The sequence below is a fragment of the Pogona vitticeps genome, chromosome 3 (genome assembly GCF_051106095.1).
Source record: "Pogona vitticeps strain Pit_001003342236 chromosome 3, PviZW2.1, whole genome shotgun sequence".
NCBI classification, from domain to species: Eukaryota; Metazoa; Chordata; class Lepidosauria; order Squamata; family Agamidae; genus Pogona; species Pogona vitticeps.
Window position 1 is genome coordinate 69864940 of NC_135785.1, and position 23805 is coordinate 69888744.

The window sequence follows — 23805 nt, forward strand, 5'->3', positions numbered from 1 at the left end:
CATGTGTGTCTTGTTCTGATGATGTTTGTGCTGCAAAAGATAGGGAAGCACTTAGATTTGCACAGAATTCCACACTGCTAATGTTTTCTTTTTCAACTCTGTGGATTTGCTTTCCCAAAATTAAGGAAGATATATACTTTGAACAGTTCTTCTTGTGGTTTAGTCCATTTTGCCTCTCACTTCTTTCTCTCTTCCCATGAGTAAGTCTATGAATATTTTCATGGTGCAAAGCACCACTGTGGTACAGTAGAAATTGTGATCTGTTGATTACCTTTTTAACAAAGCACTTTAGATACAATCCTCAAATAATTCAGAGCCAAGCTTCCTTAGAGTATGAACATGGCTTCAGATCATCCGTGGATATTGTATAATATTCCATGCTGACTTTTGGAATTGTGAATATTGGAATGATTCAGTGAATATATGACTTCCAAACATGGATTTTCATTTCTCTTCATTTTCTTATTGAAGTCTTTTTAGACTACATAAGAAACTTGGGTCCATAAGCCGATTTCAGCTCATGTTGCTAGCCTATCCATCGGACAAAGAGTAGTTGGCTGAAGCTCCACTTTATTCTCAAAATCTCCATTCCCCTCACTGAAGGTGAAGTGTGTAGAACTGCAACTGAAGACTTGTCCACATAGAGACAAATATATCTGCCTCAGCATTCTTCCTTTCATATATATTTCCCACTGAATGGACAATTCAAGGCTAAATTCAATTTGATCCATGCCTTTTCCCTTGCCTCCCTTATTTTTTAAAAAATGCCTCTTGGAAGCTTATATTATTTTGTACCAGGCGTTGTTGTAAGAGGAAGGTATAGCTTAGCAGTATATCATTTCCCTGTACCGAGTTCATTCCCATGACAGAAGACCCTGGTTTAGAAGTCTTTAATTTCCTCTGTGTCAGCTTTTAAAATAGGGTTAAAAAAAAAACACATTTGGAAGCAAAACGTCAGTGCCAAAAAAACTTATACATTTCTTTTTCCAGAAAACCTAGAGGAGTAATGTTGAAGGACATAGCTTTTGTAATACAGTGTAGACAGCAGTACTGCTAAGTTCTGGTTCCCTTCACAACAAATTGTGCTTATCTGTGTTAAACTAAAAATTCCCTCTCTTACCCCTCCTGGATATCCTGATAGGCTGCTGACAACAGGCCTTGTGACACCATTTTATTAAACACTTCCCAGGAAATTTAACAAACAAGAGATGAAGGAAAGGGCAAACGAGAAAGCATCCCAAGCTTTCAGATCTTGTCTTTCCTTAAAATGAAATATTTGGATTTTACAGACTCTCTTTTGGAATTAAACAATGTTGAACTTCAAAAAAGAAAGTAAGAGCTTCCTTCATGGGGGGAGGGTTTCCTGAAAGTCCCATCCCTAATTCTTAGCCCCCAACGTATGTCCCCTCGCTTTCAATAAACTTTAAATGAGTGTGGTAGATGTGTAATCTTCAGAGCGACACACTTCTTTTTCTTTATACAGAAGAGGGACATTCATATAATTGAGCTGAGTTACATAAGAGCTTCCATGTGAAACGTTCACATCGTGCAATACTTTAAGTGTGTGATGAAGAGGAGAGGCACGTAGAAGGATCAAGGATGGGAGAAATGGCCTCTAACCATCACACCCTTGCCTACATGCCCTGATGAAATATATAGCAGGGGCATGTATTGACTTCGTGCTACACACACTGTGGAGTTAGAAATATTACTATCCTTCCTGAAAAGAATAATAGAGCCATCACACTGGTTTCTGCTTATACCGTGAAGAGACTCTTCTAAGCTTTTTATAAGCCTGCAGTTGAATGTATTTTGCTAATCCCTTCTGACTGATGGAATACGGAATTAGGTCATACAGTCATGAAAAATCTTTAAAGAAGTAACACACAACTGCAGTTCTTGCTGGTGGCAGCAGCATAGATGCAAAAATCTCTGGTTGCTTGTAAAGATCTGAGTATAAGACAGGAGCTTCGTTGAGTTGTGTTTGTGCAGCTCCCTGGTATCTTTGGTGTGTGCCTTTAACAGGCCTTCTGCTTTACTTTCCTTTGTTAAATGCTACATTTTTTTTCTCTGTCTCTGCCTATTTAGCATGTGTGTGTGCATTACAAAATTTTACTGTGTTTCATTTGTGCCCCTTGTGTGCTCTGCTTCAGCTTCAGGTGCCATTCATGAACAGAAACATATTTTAAAAGCTCTAGGCTGGTGTATGGAAACATTTTTTAAAAATTGGCTGATTGACAGCAAAACCTACAAAATGGAATACCTCCTATTCTAAAAAACGAACAGTCCACAGATGATGCGGGTTCTCTTTGAATGGTTCCTGGGCCCCTTGTCCTGGATATTTTGTCAGGGCAAATTCCATACATAGCATTCTTTCCCCTCCATGTTTACAGTTCCTATTCTCCTGTTGAACCATTCATCCACATTTGTCTACCACCCTTGTATTTGGCCGCCCAAAAAAAATCATCAATTCAAGATTATTATGCTGTTTAGCTCTTAATCATGAAATTAAAGGAATATTGTGCTTTCTGCTTTACAGATTGTTGTTTTTAAGTTTTTCTGCTTTCTTAATAAATCCCCTGATTTTTCTATTTTGCTTCCATTTTTGTTGCTTCTTGTTCTTTGCTTGCAAATCCAAAACAAAGGCAAGCCTGGTAAGTAATGCTTTTGCCAACTTTGGCACCTGCATATTGCAATTTTTCTTTTGCTTTTATTCTGTGTATTTCTGTATCTTCATGGGAATACAAGAGAAAGATAACTAATAACTTTTGGAAAAAGTGGTAGATCTCTGGTAGTGAGATAATAATAATAATAAATGTTTTATTACTGTCATTGACCAGCAAAAGTAAGGAACATTATTTCAATTAGGAAACATAAAATCAATCTTAAAACACTATATTCTAGCTTGCATAGAATGACAGAATTATTATTTTGAAGCTCCTAGAGCCTGTGTGATCATTAAGGCCTCTACATGTATACATCAATTTACGGATACTATAGCTACACATTGGGTGGAACCTTTCCTTCATGGATTTTGATTGCAGCAGCACAGAATTTAGCTACTTTTATCAGCATATTTGAATTTTGGTTTAGCCCAGTATATCTGCCAGTGCATCGCCCTGTCAGCAAAAGCAGTGTGTAATGTGCCTCTGGTCATCCAGGAAATGCCCTTATGTAAGGGTTAACAAGGACTTCTTGAATGCCAGAATAAAAAGCACGATGAAGTAACACATGGGAGATAGTTTCAATCTCACCAGGGTTACAGGGGCATATACTCTGAGTGTAAGGGGTGTTGTTATACTTCCCTTCCTGGACTGCTGACGGAAGTGCATTGAAGCAGTCCAGAGTAAGAGCCTTGCATTGTTTATGTGTTAAGGGTAGGTAGAGGTATTTAGGCGGTTTGGGTGGGAGCAGTGTGTTGTCAAGTATCAGCCTATTATAATACCAAGGTCCTGCTGCCTTTCTGTCTCAATAATAGGCTAAGACTAGTCTTGGGCTTAACATATCCCATTGGTTGGATACATTCTACTGAATAGCCATATCTGTTGATTTTATGGTATATTGCTCTCTTCCAAGGTGACTGATGGTTATCCTGTAATACCAGTGAAGTCAGTCCAATTGGTTGAAAGGTTAATTTTAGCCAAAATTTAAAAATAGCCAGCCAAGCTCTGGCTTCAACCTTCAGGTAGCCTACTTCAAGCCTAAGGGCTACATTGGATACTCCTCTTGGAACTTGTAAAATAGCCCTCATGAATTTAGATTGAACTACTTAACTTGATAAATGAAGAATAGGGGCCCAGTTGTGCCCCATACAAGAGCTGACTAAGGGATTTGGCCTGAAAAAATCTTAGTGCAGCTGGAACGTACTGAACTTCCTTTGTATAGAAGAATTTTAATATAATGAGGCTCGATTTTTGTGTTGCTTGTACCACAGTGTGGTTTCCTTTATATTGAAAGACAACACCCAAATATTTGTAAGCTTTAATTTGTTCTATCTCATGCTCATCAATTAACCACTTATAGATCCTGGGCCTCTGAGCTAAAACTAAAACTTTGGTCTTCAAGTAATTTATTTGTAGCATTTCCTCTTTATAGTATTGTGTGTGGGCGCGTAATGCTGTCTTTAGTTCTATTGGTGTCTGTGAAATTATGACTGCATCACCTGCATATAACAGAAGTGATATATATCTATTCGCTAGTTTGGGTGGATGGAACTCCGGATGGCCGAGCGCCGTTACCATTGAGTTGATATAAAAATTAAATAACAATGGAGCTAAAATACACCCTTGCTTCACACCATTATAGGTAGGAACTTTATCAGACAAGTGTCCTTCTTTGTTGCATCTAATTCTGAGGGTTGTATCTCAGCGTGTGTCTACCCTACTCCGACAGGTGCGGGTAACCTGTTGAACCCCATTCGTGATGGGGATCGGATTGCAATTATTCCCCTGAATGGGATGTCTGGGGCTGCACACACACTACACTGAGTGGCAGTGAGATTCATTGCCCCTCTTTGCCTCCAGAATAAGGTGTAATAAGGCATATATTATCATTGCTGGCTGTTTTTCAGTGGTTGTAATGGCCATCTGCGTTGTTAGTTGTGCATCGTAAAAAGGCCTGTCAGAATTATTATTTTTAAACTGAACCATTTAAACCATTTTCCTATTAGCTTCTTGTCCACTTCAGTGTATATTTCAAGAGGAAGAGGAGACTGATGTAATACTCAGTTTCAGTCTGAGACTCTGTTAGCCAATTGCTAAGGCCAAGAGACATGCAAACTAAATTTGTGGGAAAAATTGATCTTTTCCATTACGGAGAAGATGTGGAGGTCCCAGATATTATGTCATAAGTGTGACAGGGAGCACATAAGTCACTTGTGCATTATTTTTGTCCACTTTGGCATGATATCCAGAACTCTTTCACGTGATGTCTAATAATTTTATTTATTTATATATTTGGACCATAAAAGATTAGAGGATGATGGCTATGTTCCTACTGAACACTGGTGGCAGAGAAAGTATCACTGGCATAATTACCTAGAATCTGTGCTGCCTTCCACAGTGCATTTCAGAGGAGTTGCATGACAGGGTGCTAGAACAAAACTGAGAACCTGCTGACCATATGATTCATTGCTTGGATGTTCTGAATGCATAGAGGCCAGGCTAGATGCTTTTGAATTGGTTATGAGAAGTAAAGAACTACAATATCTTTGCAGGCTGTATGAGACATTTATGAACAGATAGACACAGGACTCTTAGTGTAAAGAGGGCTGAGAATACAGAATAAAATAAATGGGTTTCGGACATGGATTTTTGATCATCTTTACCAACACATTGATATATGAAAAAACCTCAGTGTGTTGTAATACATTTCTTCAAAGATCACAGGAGTGTATATCCAAGCTCTAGCAGATATTAAACAAAAACACTAGCGATTTCGGTAGTGCGAAAGAAAGATGCAAGACTGAAGTTCTGAATCCTAATTAGATAACATCCTGTTCCAAAATTAAACAAAGCCAAATAAGCTCCCAAATATAATCCAAAATCCAAAGTGCAGGTTGTTGGTGTTTGATCTGCTCCCATGGTTTGGCAACCCCTTGTAAGACAGGAGGATACTCTGGAAGGCCATCCCATGATCTGCAGAGGTCTTGCTGTTTGGGGGAAATCACAACTCATTTAGGCTGAATGCCGTGCTTCTTGGCAGCAAGTAAACTATAAGATGAACATGTTTACCAAAAGGCTTGTGTTTTGAGGGCATTTGCTCAATAGCTCTGTGCTGATTGCAGTTATGTGGCCTGAAGGTGGACGTTTTCTAACTTGTCATCCTGCTTTTCCCTTACATCCTACTTGGGTCCCATTTCAAAGCCACAATTCTTTACAATCCTATAATGGAAGAGGGAACAATAGAGCAGCCTGGATGTCTCTTCTAGTTATATGCTGCTTAGACTTTTATCAACACAGTTAGGAGAAGAAATATCACAAATTATCTCCACTGCCCCTTCTTGTGGGTTGGAGGGAGGGTAGGGTTTTGGTTTTTTTGTTTGCTTATTTGTTTTTGTTACTGTGAATGTAACATTCCAGTTTTGTGGTATTTTTTTTAATAGGAGTTGTGGCTCTTAGTATCCCCAAGGCTTTCATAAAGTATGTGATGGCATATAGGGTGAAAATTAATATTTTAATTGAAAATTAGGTCAATATGGGTACGGAAGAGTTTCTGGTAAATGGCATCCTAGGGACTAACCCCATCTCATTGCTCAACAACATCCATACCACAAATAAAAAAATAAGATATGAGCTATCCACTGCTGTAAATCTGTGGGTAAAAAGTTCAGCCACATTCAGTAGCTGTAGTTTAAGCAATATAGTGGAAAACAAAAGAAAAAAGAGAGAGGCATAGGAAGCTAGTCCTACATTGTCAGCACTCACTGGCAGCAGCCCTAGTCTCTGGAGGTGCCCAGGATTAAACCTGGAACCTTCTGCATGCAAAGTATTGCCTCTACCATTGAGTTATGCATTTCCCCCAATACATACATGTATTAATGATATATGAGGAAATCACTTTTAAAGTTCTATTACTCTGTGGCTAGGCTAGGGAATAAGTTCCATTGAACTTAGAACTGAAGTTGCTTAGGATGAGGGTGCAAGAAAGCTGACATTTAAAATGTTCACACATGATGTGTATAAGGGGCATTGGAAAGAAGGTGAATTCATCACTTCTGTGTACTAACCCTAACCCATCACCCCCAGTTCTGATGACATGTCTGAAGATGTGATTGTAGAATTCTCCCACCGAAAGATGTGAACATTTTAGCTGTATTATAAGCCGACACGTTTGTTTAGATTACAGTGTGTGCATGTTGTCATTTAGAACATTATGTTGGAAGCAGGCAATATTTCAGAGGTTGCATGCCGAAGGGAAAATCATAATGGAAATGGGCACAAGTTTTGAGTGCAGATGCAAAGCATTGGAAAATTTGTATTATTTTATTGTTTATATTCATTGGAAGCCGCCTAGAGTGGCCTTTTAGGCCAGATGGGCGGGGTATAAATCAAATGAATCAAATAAATAAATAAAATAATTGCCCTTTACTTTCTGTTGTCGACCTTTCTGACAGGTTGTGATTGGGTGTTCATAGAAATTAATAGCATTATTATTCAGTGTAGAGTCTTCACTCCTGTGTATTAGTTTTTACATGTATATATTTATAAAACATTTGCATATACACATAAGCTGGTAATGTATAGATACACAAATATGCTTGTGTTACACAGAGACACCAGCTAGGGTGATGCAGTTTGTTGTAGCTCCCAGACAAGTAAAACATTTGATAACATTTTGAATGTGTCAAATGGCCCTGGAAGAGTCTTAATCTTTTACAGCAAAATGGTGGCATCATTTAGGGCTATTAGAAAATGTGTAAAATTATGCATGGTGTGAAGGAAGTGTATAATGGAGAAAAGCGTTTCCCTCTTTCATTATGCTGAAGACTAGGATCATCCACTGAATTGTGGAATGTTTTGAAAAGAAGCATTTCTTCACATTCTATGTACTTATACTGTGGAATAAAATCTAGGGGATGGCCCTAAAGGTAGGGGGAGGGTTAGACAGTTTCACAAAGAACAAGATAAGTAATAACTACTAGTCATAAAAATGATAAATATGAGCCCCAGTAATAATATGCATGAGTAGAAGTAATATGTCTCTCTACGCCAGGTCCTGGGGAATAAAAATGAGGGAAAGCTATTGTCCTGGTCTCTTATTTTAAAGGCTTCCTTCAAACACCCGGTTGGCTACTGTGTGAGAGAGGGGTGCTGGACTGATCCAGCAGGACTCTCCAAAGGGTGTTAAAATTGCTTTGCAGAGATTTTTCTTCTTCCTTCTTTATGTCATTTGGGGTATTTCTTCAAAGTGGAAAGGTAAACCTGATTTGCTTCACTTACCACTTACATGAACCTAAATGACTCTTAAGTACCCCTAGTCCAGTGCCAAGTTTTCTGAGTCTTGTTGGTTTCAGGTGAGCTCATTTTTCATTGGCAGAAATCCTAACTTTGCTGAATCAGTGCACTGAGTAAAATTAAGTCTCTCAGAATAGCACAAGGGCAGGCTGAAAGAAAGGCACTTCCTCTATAGAACCTTTTCATTTGGATTTAGTGTCTGCTTTTGTGTAAGGAAGAAGCCAAATGGCATATCTTTGTTCCATTTAGTGTATCAGTATGTCAGTACTGAAGAGTGTGTGGCAAATTAAATTTGTTTTCACCCACAAGCAAATAGTCTCTGGCTAAGTGAAATTTATTGTGCATTTATTTGACATGTTTCTGCAGGAGTTCGTCCTGATGTTTAATATCCTAAATGAGGCACACTAAAAGGTGCTCATTAAAAAGCATTCATGGTTCTTACTAGAGTCCCTTCTATCATTGTTCCTCACAGAAGATGAGCAAAGAGAAAAATCCATGTCTCATCATACAGTCCAGCAGCTAATTATGGAAAAAGAGCAAGCATTGGCAGACTTGAACTCTGTGGAAAAATCTCTAGCAGATCTTTTTAGAAGATATGAAAAAATGAAAGAAGTTCTTGAAGGATTTAGAAAGGTGAGTTCCTGTGAAGAAGTGCTTGTAAACTTGTATTAAATTCAGAGGTTCTGATGTGTACATAGATCTGTTTTACTCTGTGCTCCCGCACTCATTTCAGTGGAGGATCTGATTTGCACAGACACCAGTGGTGTGCAGATCACCTTCCACTGTTGAAATGGTTGGAGATATAATTGAGGGCAGGGGAATTACCTGAGGGTGTCAATGTTCAGGCTCTCTTTTCAAATACAGTCTTGTTTACCAAGCACTTAAATGTATAACCACACCTGGCCCATGTCTTAGGGCTTCATCTGCTAGCAGAGCTTGACCTGGTAACCTAAAGGATGTCAGGGTGGGATTATGCCTATGGGCCACCCCCCTGCTGTAGTTAAAGCAGATAGCTATAGAAAGGCCACTCAAGGTAACCCCTTTACACTAGTAGACTAGATGATGGATTGTGTAATACATCCTGACCTGTATTGAAGTTATTGGGTTCAACTACCTTCTTGTCACCCCCAGCTGGACCTACCATCTTGCATTCTTCTGTAAAGACAAAATATCCTGAAAAGTTTCCTCTATATAACCCATAGTAACTCTTTTAAATAGCATTGGTACATTTAATGAATCTTCAAAACAATTTGACCCATGGGCTAAAAATCTGAAGTAATAATTACTATAGAATTAGTCTATTGAATAATGTGATGTGTTGAACACTAGTTGGATGTTCTGTTTCTATGTTTCAAGACAGTGATAAGTCAATTAATGGCACAGCTTGAGTAGTAGCCCTTCTCCCCAAATCATGTAAGCTCTTTCCTGGCCCTTGTGCTCCCCTTATTGTCTCCTTATTCTCTCCATTTAAGAATGAAGAAGTATTAAAGAAATGTGCACAAGAATATTTATCACGAGTTAAAAAAGAAGAGCAGAGATACCAAGCCCTCAAAGTCCACGCAGAAGAAAAACTAGACAGGTATTTTAAACTGTGGGTGGAAGCCTGAGTCCCGAAATTTTGACTGAAGATTTTAGCCTAATCTGTTTGCATGTGTGGCCATCACAGCCTCTTCTGGGTTGCTAAGAGAAACTGTTTGTGTAGGTGGGAGAAACTCTGCTCATTAGCATAACTATTTTCCTGTTTTGCATGTTGTGTTTTTGTTTTTTGTTTGTTTGTTTACTTCTCATCTTGAAGTGGAGGGATATAGACCTGCCTAGACTGAATTCCTGAAAATCTTGCTCTGCCTAGTCTCTGCCAGCTAGTGGCACTAAGTCTTACCAGACATAACACAACGAAGAGGCATTTAAAAATAAATAAAATCTGAGGATTTTCTAAATTCTTTCATATCCAGTATTAAATGTGGTACTTCTGTAGTATGATTTGCTCAGGTATAGCATACATACAGCTCTGCTTTATAGTGAATTTCAAATAAAGTCTAGATTATGTGTCACAAGGCCCTGTAGTGTTCCTTCCACAGTTACAAGGATGGGTGAAACGCCATCTTGTCTTAGCAGCTGGTAGCTTTTAAATCCAACTTTTCCAAGGACGCAGTCCAAACTGGCAAATTTCCCTACTGCCCCTCGTCCACGTCTTTAAATATTATGAGTAGACTCCAGAAGGAAGACAAAGTGTCCTTGGCATTTACTCCAGTGACTTGTACCTCCTCAGAGCCAATGCTGAAATTGCACAAGTTCGTGGCAAGGCTCAGCAAGAGCAAGCAGCTTACCAAGCCAGCCTCCGCAAAGAGCAGCTGAAAGTGGATGCATTGGAAAGAACACTGGAACAAAAGGTGACTCCCTGGGGATTGTCTCATAAAGCTGCCTGTTGGTGGGTGGGGTGGGGGGAGCATTGTTTTTGGTACTGGCAAATCCTAAATCGGTTGTGGACATATACAAATCTAGAACAGGAGAATTCTGGTTTATTCTTCCCTGGGTAAATGTTTCTAAAGTAAGGCACAGCAATTTGCCCATTGCAAATTATGGAGTGGTCGCCAACAGTGAGAGCGGGATGAAATTCACTCTGAACTGTAAGCATACAATAGAATAGTTTCAGTAAAGTGTTATAATATGCCAGTTATATCAAGATCACTTGGTAGAATAGGGCACGTTAGAACACTAAGTTAATGAGTCTGGAAGAATTTGTTCATTTGTTTATAATTTCTTTCTTTATATTATTTCTCTGTCGCCCTTTCCCCAATTACAGGAAAAAATATTAACTGTGGAGTATATATTATGAATATACAGCAGTGTGGAGATTTGTAGTAAGAGCTTCCCTGTGGCAGCTCTTCTATGGTCTGGCTGTAGCGGTTTGGTTACAGATAGGTTGAGATCCACAGTTAGTCATACTTTGAGAAGACGTGCTGATTTAAGACAGTCTGCTCTAAATAGATCTAAGTCAGGATAGTTATGACATGCAGCTTTATTTATCTAGCTAGTTAATCTACTCCAGTTTCCCGAGACAAAGGTGAGCAAGGTTCACCTGCAGAGTTCTCCACTTTTGGAGCTGCAAAAACTGATAGTGGTATAGGCTGTGTTCTGTATTTTGATGACAACTGGGGCAGTTTTTATCTTCAGGCTCACGCTACCCCAGCTAGCCCACTCCTGCCTGCCTTTTTACTAGTGGTAGAGGGTCAGGACTCCACCTTGTTCCCTTCTTGCTGGATCCCTACCCTCACACTTTGTGTGAATGTGTATAGGGCAGAGGAGGGAAAGCATCAGCAGGAGGGAACATGGGGGCAAGGTGTTTTTTTTGTTTGTTTGTTTGTTTGTTTGTTTGTTTTTGCTCCTCTGTTGTGTTGTGAAGCAAATGAATGGGGCCAGCTTAAGGCAGTATCTTGAGTGAACGCCTGCCTTTGTGTGTGTGTGCCGCTGAATGTGCATGTATGTTTGTGCAAATACTCCCTTCTGCTCCAGCTCTGCCCTGGTGCTATGCATCAATAGCCTTCCACTTCACCAAACAGAATGGCAAGCACCTGCCACTGCTGCTTCTCAGCTGTGCCCTCACTTGTCATCCGGTCTCTAAACCAGCTGTTATCTCTGCAAAAAGATCCAAGTGTAGGATGACACCAAAAAATATCATAGTTGATCAATGGGTTCACTTCTCAGATCAACTCGAAGCCCACAGAGGAGAGAAATCTCACATCAGATCAGTATTCCTGCTTCAGTGCTGGGCCCAAGGCTAAGTTGCAAAACTATGAAAAACAAACAAGCAAAAAGTGGGTGTTCTTTCAGTGCTGGGTCTATACTCCTCAGTCCTCTCAACGTCTCCCCTTCAGAGGATCAGGATGCTACTCATCTGGACTGCTGTCATGTCATTAGCTAAAGGAAGGGGGGTGGTCTATTCAAAATGCAAATACAGCCTTGCACTAACCAATGTTTACCCTCTTTGCTGTATATTCCTTTTTCAGAATAAAGAAATAGAAGAATTGACAAAGATTTGTGACGAACTGATTGCTAAAATGGGGAAAAGCTAACTTTTAACCAAAATCCTGGACTTCAACCTTGAGTGCAATATGACCATTGGCACACTGATGTCCACATTTTGATGTGCACAGGATCTATTTTCACTTTTTTGTATGCACTACTGTATTTTTTTTCTTTCTTAATAATGTTGATTTGATTGTATGCAGTACTAAGAAAGACTATCAGAATTCCTTGCTATTGTTTGCAGTTTTTTTTCCTAGTATAATCCATAGCAAGTTGATCTCAAAAGTTCCTGTATCAGGGAGATTTGTCAACTTCTTTACTTAAAAAAAATGACAGTTGCTCATCCTAGCCTTCCCTTTGTACATGAGTTCCCATGTTGGATGTCTTTTTTTGGATTTAATATAAATGTGTATTACTTGCATGGGGACTCTTGCCTTAAGGAGTGTAAATTTGATCTGCATTTGCTGATTTGTAAAATAAAATGAAAATTTGAAAACCTAAGATGGCTGTCTCTTGCAAGTCTTTCTTGTAAAAATCTTTTCTGTTCCACATTGGAAATGTGAAAGGTATTTCATTTTACTGCTTTGGCTTTTGTTTTACATAAAACTGTGAATTGCTCTTTGAGGGTCATCACATTGACAACTCAGGAGCAAACTTCCCTAAAATTCTTCACAATGGAACCAAGCTAGCTCCCCCTACCATCCAAGTACTGGGGGAGAGTTACAGCAAAACACAGAAGGAAGGGGATACCCCAGGAGTAAGGAGGAGGATATCAACGTACTTTCTAATTAGAAATGTTCACGAGTGATTTGTAAAATGTGTCACTTATCTTTGGGTACTTGATATTACCATTGCATCAGCTCTTTCTGAGCCCATTTTCACAAACAGTCTCCTCAACTTCCTGTGGGAAATTACTGTGGTAAGCTTCATAGAGCTTCTGAAGGTGGGTATTCAAAACACAAATCTGTAACCAATATATGCTATAGGTATATAAGGGTGTATGTTGAAGACTCAAGTTTTGTTGATCAGGTGATGCTGTTTCAGTATTTCTAATTAATGTAGTTCTGACATGGGATGCTTCAGTCTCTAGTGCTTTACTCAGCTTATAGGGGACTATTATGAACTGCATAGTCCAAATCTGTACAGCTATTCTTGGTGGGGTTTTTTTTAAGTACCTGATTTCTTCAAATTATTTCCCATGTTGCCTGCTCTGCACACTGGTATCCAACAGGGAATAGACCCCTCCTTCTTTTATAGTTGCTTTTTGGTATTTTTGATTGTGGAATGTGTCTTAAGCACATAGACAGGTAAAGGAAAGGTGGTTTGCTAAGTCCCATATATAGCCCCATTAGGAGGAATAGGGCTGTGCCAAATTTTAAAGCTCAGCATGCATTTTATTGCTTTGTTGAAAAAAAAGCTATTAATCTGAATGTCTGCCTCAGAAAGTGCATCTTCTGCCTACTTCAGCACAGGAACAAAGTACATGCTGATTCATCACAGTGGAGCAACTTCATATCATTTTAAAAATAGAAAATTAAAAACAAAGTCTCCAGCTTCCTGCTAATGGAGAGAGCCTACTGAAATGAGTCTGAACACTTAGCACCTTGCAGGATTAAGACCCATGTATTTAATCTGAAATACCTGAAGTCTGTCTGTACACTTATGAGGCCTACATCAATTAGTTATATAAGGTGATACAGTTAATTTTTCATGAGACAGTTTCTTCAAGATGATGATTTAAATATTTCCTGAGAATGCTTACAGAGATGAAGCGGTACATGTGGCTCGAAGGATAACCATAAACAGCTAGATAAGTAGCATTCTGCACACCTCTTTATCCTCTGCATCATCCTCTATAGAGGATTAGCTGTGCTGAATAAGCATTAGGCTTTAATGACAAACAGTTGCTTTGTCTAATGATACATTTCTTGGTGCTGCATGATGAAGCCATTCACCAGCTTGGTCCTTCTTAGCTTCCTTTTCACCATCCAAAGTAAGTAATTTCAGTTCTTGCTCTCTGCTTTATCATACATAGTGTGTTTAGTGCTTGCTCTTTCCAATTTTGGAGTATGCTATTGTTTTAATGAATCTATGTGATGCAGATATAATAAAAGCAGTTCTAGGGTAGGTATACATTCTGCTGGTACCTCCTTGTACCTCCATGAAGATTCATACAGCATCTGCTACCTTTTAAATGAATATTAACAAGTTGCTTTTTAAAAAGTGTTCTGTTGCTTAACTTCAGTTAAGAACCAAAGACCACAGCCCTGTAGGTAAAGCTTGATAATTGGCAGGCTTGTGTTGTTAGATGCTAAATATCCATTTTTCATCCCAGAATTCAGATCTACAGACCTGGGGCAGGGAGATTATCCAGCTGACATTCAGGAATTTACAAAATGAAGAATTTTGCATTGGGTGAAGTTAAAATGGTTCTGCTTCAAAGAATGGGATTAGAGCTGATGTTCAACTTTTTTTGTAAATAAGACTTATGTTTATTTTTAACTGCTCGCAGGTGAAGCACTGCAGTGCTATACATGTGTAGGCATGAGTGATGAAGAATGTAATAGGCAAGGAACTGAACACTGTCCAGGATACTCTGATGCCTGCGCAATAATCAGAGGACAGTCACGTAAGTGGCTCTATAATGATATATGTATAATCCAAAGTGTCACATTAGATGATTTCTAATCAAGAAGCCTAGGAGCACTTGAGTAACGAGTCCTACCTCCAGTTGTTACTCCAGTTTAGGATAGATGCCTTGAATCAGTGGAACCTGCATAAGCATTGATTTAGTAAACTCCATGTATTCAGTGGCTCCATATGAAGGATTAATCATGGTATGTTGTCCCAGAATACGTGCAAGAAAAGACCAACTGTTAGATTATACAGTGAAGGAAAAATACGTTTTGATTATTTTTCCATCCACTTTTGTCTGTCCACAAACACAACTCTTAGCTTCTCCTCTCACTGGGGTGGAGAAGACAAATTTTTAATCCAGATACATTATGACTGTGTCACATGTCTTTCTTGTCTTGGAAAAAAACAAACACTATTATGTTCTCAAAGAATTGTGTGCAAGTGTTATGTCTTCTGAAATCTGCTTAGAAATTGGGAGTGATGTTTGACCATAATTAGGAGAATGGAGCTATAATATATAATGGCTGAAATCCAATAGTAAACTGCAACTACAGCCAGTCCATGGAATCAATGGAATGCATACAGGAGTTGACTCACCAGATCCCCATTGATCGTTAAAACTTAGTACTAGATTTCAGTCATAGTCTACTTTTTTTAGATAAAGTAGAAGAGAAGGTAATAGAAACTAAGAAAGTGAATCTACATAAGAGAGAAGTTTGTTTCCAATTAAGTGTGTGGACAGCTAGCTAACTATCCATCACTGATTGATTTATTATCAACAAAATATGCAGAAAAGATCAAATCTTTTCAGAAAGCCAGGTTAGAAATGATTTGTTTCTTACATTGCCTTTGTCTTTGCCTAGGGTAAGCTGTTTGAGGAAGCAAGCCTGGATGTTCCCATTCAGGCTAATAAGATAAAGAACCAGATAAGCATGGATGGCATAATATGTTTTGGATTCGCCTCTGAATCTATTCTAGGTGGCATTATGAAATCCTGTTCCTATAAGTCTTTCTGTGAGCGAGCACGGAGGGAAGGTTCCCGAGCACCTGGAGTGAGTGTTCACTGCTGCTATTCGAACAACTGCAACGTCAGAGGTCTGGGCTCAAGAAACATCCTCTCAACCAGCTACTTCTCCCTACTTTTCTCCGCTATCCTGTGGCACCTGCTTTTTAACTTGGAATGAAATCTGAAAAGAGAAGAAGGATGGAGAGGAAGTTCTTAAGTCACAGCTACACAGCTGTATTTCAGCTAAAGGGTGGGTGGGTTGGGGGCAAGATCACACATCCTTGTGAACTTAACACAAATGTCAAATTCAGTAGAAGTGGAAGGTATTGGTGAGGAGAGAACAAAAAGAGACCTACATACTAAAACGGAGTTATTGTAAGGTCCTATTCCAGGAAACAGGGATTTGGATGATTGGCAAATTATGTTATACTGTTGGTTCTTCAAAGACCAGTGATCCTAAGCTTTGTTGTTCAGGGAAGGACAAAGAAGATCAAGTTAAGATAGTTAAGCCCTGTTCATTAGAGAAAAAATTATCATCATTCTGGCTTGCCCACCCCCTGACAACTACAGTACTGTATAGACATCTGGAGTAAGCCATTGTAAGAGCAAGGAATAAATTTAATCTGAAATTTACACAGTGAGGTCCCAAGAGGCTTGTTGTCTGAGCAAAAGGAGGTCACCGCTCTCCCTATCTTGCAAGTGAGGTGCCCCCTCCTGCTTAGACTCATGGGCCAACCTGGGCAGGGTTCCAGATTGCACAGATGCCTCCAGATGTACACCTGGTGACTTCTTCATTCCAGCCATTCATGTTGTATGTGTTGACTGTTTATGCTATGTGTGTTGGCAAGGCAAACCAACAAGCAGAACATTAGAGTACACCAACCCAGCAGAGCTCCAACTACACACTGATTTCATAATTATTTCTTATGAACAGAGCTGATCCCTCGTCGTAGTAACTGCTTAAAACTAATAGCTTCTTGGAAGGCAAAAAGACAACCCATGCATCTTAGTTTTACATTATCCAGGGTATAACTTTGGTATATGTAGCTCTGCATATTTGACAGCATACTATTCTGAAATTAATTCAGGGTTTTAAAAATGGCCTTGTGACACTGCATAGACTTAAACACAAATGTGGCTGAGATAGAAGTATAGCTTTATCTGGATGATCCCTGTTGTTGAAGTTGCAAAGCAAGATTAACCAGTGACACCATTTCCAGTTTATAGACCTTTTGGGTTTTCTTCTTAGACCATTTTACCTGGGAGTGGATGCATGGGAACTTATTTCCAAGCACGCAAATATAAGATACATAGCAGTCTTAATGACCATCTTCCATGTAACCAATTACTCATTGCTTTATTTGGGTGGAGTTAAAGAATGTGCCCCCATGTCAAATTGGGTTCTCCTAGGCCTTCAGTTCATCCAGATGTTCTATGCAGCAAACATATTAAAAGTGGATGCCAATATAGCAAGAATGGATAACTTGTGGTTCTCCAAATTTTATTAGATTACAATTTGCATCTAGTTGGTAGTCAATGGAAGTTGCAGTTCAACAATATTTGAAGGGCCAAATGTTACCCACCATTGCCCTATATGTTTGTCTATGAGAGTAAATTATCCCATTAATTTCAACCTGTTCTTCCAAGTGGTTCAAATTTATGCAGAAACTAATTTGGTACACTTTTATACATATTAAATGTACTTTGTGAATATGAATTAATATTTAGAAATCATACGAAGAATCACATGGGTGATTTCAGTTACTGTATAGTCTACTTTGGATAATAATAATAACAGCCAGATCAGGAAAATCATGTATTTTCTACAGAAGGGGCAAAGAGAAGTTATAGCCATTTAGATGTTTTGGATACAATTCCTACAGTCATTTACCATTGGGGATGGTGGGTGGCGCAAGTGGAAGTTGCCAATCCAAACTGGGAAATCAAAGACTCCCTGCCTTGCTTTGTAGCAGGGGTGGGTGCAACTTGCGGGCCTTCAGGGGTTGTTAAATCATAGTTCCCATCAGTCCTTGCCACCATAGCCAGTAATGAGGAATGCTACAAGTTACAATTCAAAAACATCTAGCAAGCTGCACCCACCCCATTCCTATTCTACTGATTTTGGGAGGCTGTACTAATCACCTTTGCCTCCAATGTGAGCATCTATTAATTTGTGTTAAAAAGAAATGTGTGAAATCATTTTGAAATTCAAGAATCAAACTCTGCCAGTTTCTGGTATATATTAGAACACTGGGACTTCAAGCCCATGCCCTTGATCATACCTTTAACTGAAATAAACTATGCTTACAAGTATGTGAGTTTCAATGCAGTTCATTAGGCAAGAATGTTTTGTCAACCAGAGGGCTACTGAAATATTTGGATAGTACTTACTTTAAATCTCAGTTATTTAATGCAGGAACAAGAGTGTGTGTGAGAAACTCATCAGCTGAATCCAACCCACTTTGCAATGGATAATAGGACATTTTTGGAAGTACCACTAGAAGCCCAGTCTATGTGGTTTTCTCTGAAGTATAAGTGGGGTTAATTTGTATGCTAGTAAACATATGGTGTACAGTTTTATAGCAGAATGCTCTGCCTGTCTAGTTGGAAAAAAGTCCAATTGAAGTCTGTGGAGCTTGTTTGTTTGTTTATTTGTTTGTTTGTTTATTTATTTATTTATTTATTTTATTTATTTATTTATTTATTTATTTATTTATTTATTTATTTATTTATCTATCCCATTTATACCCCGCCTATCTGGTCATTGCGACCACTCTAGGCGGCTCATTAGTAAATATTGACTAAAAGTGTTTGCTACACTATTTTTTGCCAAGTAGGATTACTGAAGCAATATACAATAAAACAGTTAAAAAAATTAAAATCACACCAAAAACCATGTTTAGAAACTAATTTATTTTTTTAAAAGTCTTTAAAGCTTAAGGATATGATTTATTAATGCAGGGTGGTGGGTGAGACACAGTATATCTTGTGTTTGTATCAATCTACTCTGCCTGGATGGTAGGATGTGTAACAGAGTCTCTGGTGAAGATCTCTAAATTTCAGGCACACTCATATAGGAAGGAACAGTGTTTCAGCTGGCTCCAAACTGTATGTATAGGACAGACTGAGTTACTCTTTCATCACCAGCATGGTTTTCTTAACTGGTTGTCCTGGTTTAGTTATTTAAAGATTTTATTTTAGTTAACAGGTGCTATTAACACATTGAGAAGCAGCGAGTGCTTGACACATTGGAACACAACCACAGATGCATTTGACATGTAGTGTGTATTTTGCTTGTATACATGTTTCTTTAATCTGGCCTTTATTCCAGTGGGACTCAACTGATCTATGCAGCTATAATTCCCGTAACTAATTTTAGATATGTGTGAGGTCTTGTATATCAAGGATCTGGAAAATATCAGCCAGACTTCCTGAGCCTGCTATAGAATGATGGAAGGGTGGAGCACCTGCTTTACGTGCAGCAGGTCACAGATTCATCTCTATATAAAGTGAGGGAAAACTCCTGCCTGAAAGCCAGGAGAACTATAGGCGACAACTGAGTTAGATGGACGAAGGGTCTGACTTTCTTTTTTTGTTTGTTTGTTTGATGAAATTCACCTTATAAAATTAATGTTCTTGCATGATGTTGCTCCAGATGCAAACTACCTGCCCAATGTACCCTTAAGGCAAGCTTTCCACAGCTTAAAGTTTTCCATGTACATAGGACTACATAATCTATCACCCCCAACCAAAAAAGGTTGGGGCAGACTATGTTAAGGTGTTGACCATGTATACACCCTGGACTTTCTTGCGCTGCTCAAAGCTATCAATCCAAGTTATGATCCCCACACTGTGACACACACACACATTTTCCTTAATTTCATTTCACATCCCAGTTAACAGTGCTCAGAACTGAAGTCCTGACAGACCACTTCATATATAGGCTTCACCCATAGCTATTTCTTGGTCGTGTTTTTATTTGTCCTCCTTTTGACAGACTTATGTTGTTGTATGTATTTCACAGCCATACTTACTTTTGATATAGCTCTGTAGAGGCAAATCTGCACTCAAGTCATTAACTTCATGCCAATGTATATATATTTTCTTCATGATGGAAATTAATAAAATTGATATATAATGATGCATCACAGGTGTCTTGTTTCTGAACTGAAGATGCTAACCACTACACAGATGATGATGTAACTCTGAGCAGGAATGTCCAGCTTCTTTGGGAAGGCATCTTAGATGCTCTCTGGCCAACCTTCTTGCTGTTTTAAGCCATCCAAAAATAATATCATTCTATTTCAGACAAGCATGATCAGGAAACGTCCGCTCAACACTCTTTCCAGTCAAAAAAGAAACAACATCCCAGAGGAAATATGGCTTTGTGGTTCCTCTTTTGCAACCCTTCCTTTGGTGAGAATCCTTTTGTGAAAGCCAAATGGCCCTGGGGAACCACAGTGATGTCATAGGCTATATATGGCATCTCATTTTACTAGGAAAGCTGTCAAGATCACGCCCAACCTTTATCTTTCTAAGATAAAGGGTGCAAAGAGAGTGTATTTCACTGTCAGGATAAGCAAAGCTTCCAACCAGCAGCTGGAGTCATTCCATATAGTACACAACCTATCCGGAATTGGTCACAGTGATTGGCCTCCCCCTAGTATTTCACCTGACCAATTTGCAGCTTTTATAAAATCTAAAGTGGAGGCCATCTGCTGGGATCTATCTCCCTATTTGAAGCCAGTAGATCAAGCAGAGACATCTAGCACTTTGTCCTGTCCAATGAAGATCACTCACTTTCAGCTAGTAACGTCACTTGAGGTTGACAAGGTGCTTGACTGCTGCCATGCCACAATCTCCTCTCTTGACCCTTGCCCGGCCTGGCTAATCGAAGTGGCCAGGCCCATAACGACTGAATGGGCCACTGCTATAATAAATGGGTCTCTCCAGGAGGGCAGGTTTAACCCCAAGAGAGGCCCAGAAAGAGAGAACAAGAAACCGGGCCTTCTTAGTGGTGGCTCCTCATCTTTGGAACACCTTACCACTAACACTCTCATTGGAAATTTTTAAAAACACGTTGAAGACTTGGTTCTTCTGACAGGCCTTCCCCCCTCCCATTACATAGCATCTTTATCCCATCTTGTTTTCTTTATTGATTTTTCTGCTTTTTATCATCTAAGTTATTTTAATGCTGCCAAAAATAAAGTAAAGAGGGAAGTGGTGCAAGAGGGAATATAGCCCTCTGGGGGCCCCAAAATAGCAAAAATGGCACCCAGGTGCTTGGTTTAGAGAGTAAAGCTCTCCTAGAGTAAGTGGTTGGGCTCAAAATATTTAGAATATATTGTTTTCCTTTAGTAATCAGCTTTACACAAAACAAAATGAAACATTACAACTTTCAATTTTTTTGGTGTCACTATGAAACTGTAGATGGGTGGATAGCTCAGTGGATTTGGAATCTGACCGCGGAGCCAGAGGTTGAGAGTTCAATTCCCCACTGGGCCTCCTATGAGTACAGGCAGCCTGTGTGGCCTTCTGCAAGCTGCACAATCACAGGGCACACACACACCCAGAAGAGGGGAATGGTAAACCACTTCTGAGTATTCTCTCTACCTAGAAACCCCTGGAAATGGTTGCTATGGGTCAGAATTGACTTGGTGACACATGTTGATGATGATGATTAAACAGTAAGAGGAAGTAAATGTAGTGAATCTGCTCTGGGGTTTATAGTCTGAACTTTAAAAGAGGTATCGAAGTGGTGAACCTATTTTGGGGATAGGGCATAACTCCTTTGATAGCTCCTGCAAAGTTCAGAATACAAACTAGAGCAGATTCACCACCCCTATGGAATCAGAGTCCTTAGCCTTGACATCAGTAAGGCTTTCTTCCAAGGGAGTATGTATGTGATTGCTGCGTGTGTCATCATACGGCCTTTTATAGATCAGGATCTTGAGTTGGTTTGCTACAGGTTTGGGGCCCAGCCTGAGAAACTTTGGTTTCAAATACTGTACGCCTTTAACTGAGCTGCCTTGTATAAGCTCTTTTTTCTTTAAGCATACTAAACCAGATGCTCACAGCAAGTGGAGGGAATCCTGATGAAGATGATGCCTTCCATATTCTGACTCAGGAACCATATATGCACTTTCAATGTGTCTTTAGATGCACATGGAAAGGTACATTAAAATACACAGTCCATGTTGCATTGCTTTTCCCAGACACCATTCACATGCAACAAGGCAACTTTTTATGCCTGGAGCAGGACCAGAATACTCACTGACAGTAATTCAGAATATTAACTATATGGCTGGATTTTTATTTTTCTTTCAGGTCACTAATGTTATGTTCTAATCACACTTACACACATAAAACATAGATGCTGACTTTGTGTCAGTGATCTTTTAACATTCTGTGGAAAAGGCATCATAGTCTCTGGAGTTTATCTGGAATGAAAAACTGCACAGATTTCCATTTTAACCCATTTTGTGAAAACTGCTTGAAACAAAGGTTCCCAGCCTTGGCACCCCAGGTGTTCTTGGATTGCAACTCCCAGAAATCTTGGTCAACACAGCTAGCAGTGAAGGCTTCTGGGAGTCTTAGTCCAAGAACACCTGGGGAATCCAAGCTTGAAAACCACTGGTTTACAGTTAGCAACAGCTACAACTGGAGTGAACTGAATCTTGTTTAGGTCCCACTGAAGTCAATGTACATTGTTCGCAGCAACTAAGCAGGTCCTTTGATCTCACAAGGTTTTAAGGATGACTAATTTTAGTTCTAGTGGAGGCCCTAAAGATTTTAGGACTTACGTAGATATTTACATCTTCATCCTTGTTTCTACCTACAGTCATTCCATTTGGGATTATTTTTCTACAGATTACATACATGCATGCATACATGCATGCATGCATACATACATACATACATACATACATACATACATACATACATACATACATACATACATACATACATACATACATACATACATACATAAGCTTACATAGCTTTATTCTTTCTTTATTCTTACTATGCCATTAGTAGGGAGAGTCAATATACATTTTGCTCCTGTAAGACTGTTCTTCGCAGACATACACTCTTTCTGCTCACTTTGAGCAAGAAATGACAGTAGCCTGGATATGCTGCACTGTGATGGCACAATCAGAACAAGATGATGTAATAGCATTCTCAGTGTACAAAGACATCATAATTCATCACTGCTATATAGGGCTGAAGTCATGATTTTTCCTCGGGAGAGAGGAAGTGGAGAAATGGGATGAGGCTTATAAACCTCACTTCGGTAGCCCCTAATCATCTCCAGTAAGAGTGCTGATAATAAGTAATCCAGTATTTCTGAACACATTCCGCCATGGCGCGCTACAAGCATCTCCGTGCAAAAACGCGGAATTCTCTTGACTTACTCCAGCTGACTTCTTTTGTTCCTGAAACTCCTGCTTTGGATAATAAAGCACGCCTGTAAGTAATGGCAAACACCTTCAGTTATGTGTTTGGAACAAGCAAGTAAGTGGCATAGGGGGAAACTCTTCTGCTAATTTGCTTCTTAGCATGGTAAGTCTGTAGAATCTAGAATCTCTGGTGATGCCAGATAATTCTCTATGATAAATTTAAAGGGAATGAAGCAACAGAAAATTCTCAGGGGATATGGCAACCCGCTCAGCTCAGTTTGTCCCTTATAAACTTGCTGTCTATAGTCATTATGTGAACTATCCCTTTTTCAGCTTTACTAAGATGTGGGGGCTACCATATGTTAAATGTATAACATGCAGCTGAAAATTATCTTCCTTTGACTCAAAAATGTGTAGGCTGTGATGCAGAAATGTAGTCACAAAGTCACAAGACTTACACTCTGTCTATCTCCTTTCTGAGTGCACTTCAGATTTTGACTTAGCTGCAGTTCTTGAAAGGGCAAAGACCAAGGAAACCCTTCATCTGGAGACCAGTCCCCCACCCCATCTGGCTTCTTGCACAGCTTATGAAATGGATGATTAAGGGAAATGTAAACCTTCTATCATCTATGTTAGGTACTTCCATGAAACAACTATTTGCAGCTTTTTAAAAATGATGTTGTGACCCACCTTTAATCCTTAATTCATTAAACTCCTCTACATTTTTAATACTCTAAATTCACCTTTACCTTGCACAGGGGCTAAGGGAGTTCAATGGCCC

General features: G+C 39.3%; 2 protein-coding genes across 23 annotated transcripts in view; both read left to right on the top strand.

The window, feature by feature from the left end:
* TACC2 (transforming acidic coiled-coil containing protein 2) overlaps positions 1–12482 on the top strand; it is a 219665-nt gene extending 207183 nt beyond the window's left edge. For all 22 annotated transcript variants that reach the window (XM_078391167.1, XM_078391169.1, XM_078391170.1 and 19 more), the window contains 4 exons: positions 8428–8588; positions 9428–9534; positions 10225–10345; positions 11963–12482. In XM_078391167.1, coding sequence (XP_078247293.1) covers positions 8428–8588; positions 9428–9534; positions 10225–10345; positions 11963–12028 — 455 coding nt within the window. In that variant the 3' untranslated portion in view covers positions 12029–12482. The remainder of the gene's footprint in view (positions 1–8427; positions 8589–9427; positions 9535–10224; positions 10346–11962) is intronic.
* A 2150-nt stretch (positions 12483–14632) lies between these two features.
* The window catches only part of BTBD16 (BTB domain containing 16), a 58925-nt gene continuing 49752 nt past the window's right edge, over positions 14633–23805 (top strand). Inside the window, exon 1 of the mRNA XM_020786447.3 lies at positions 14633–23094. Coding sequence (XP_020642106.3) covers positions 22988–23094 — 107 coding nt within the window. The 5' untranslated portion in view covers positions 14633–22987. The remainder of the gene's footprint in view (positions 23095–23805) is intronic.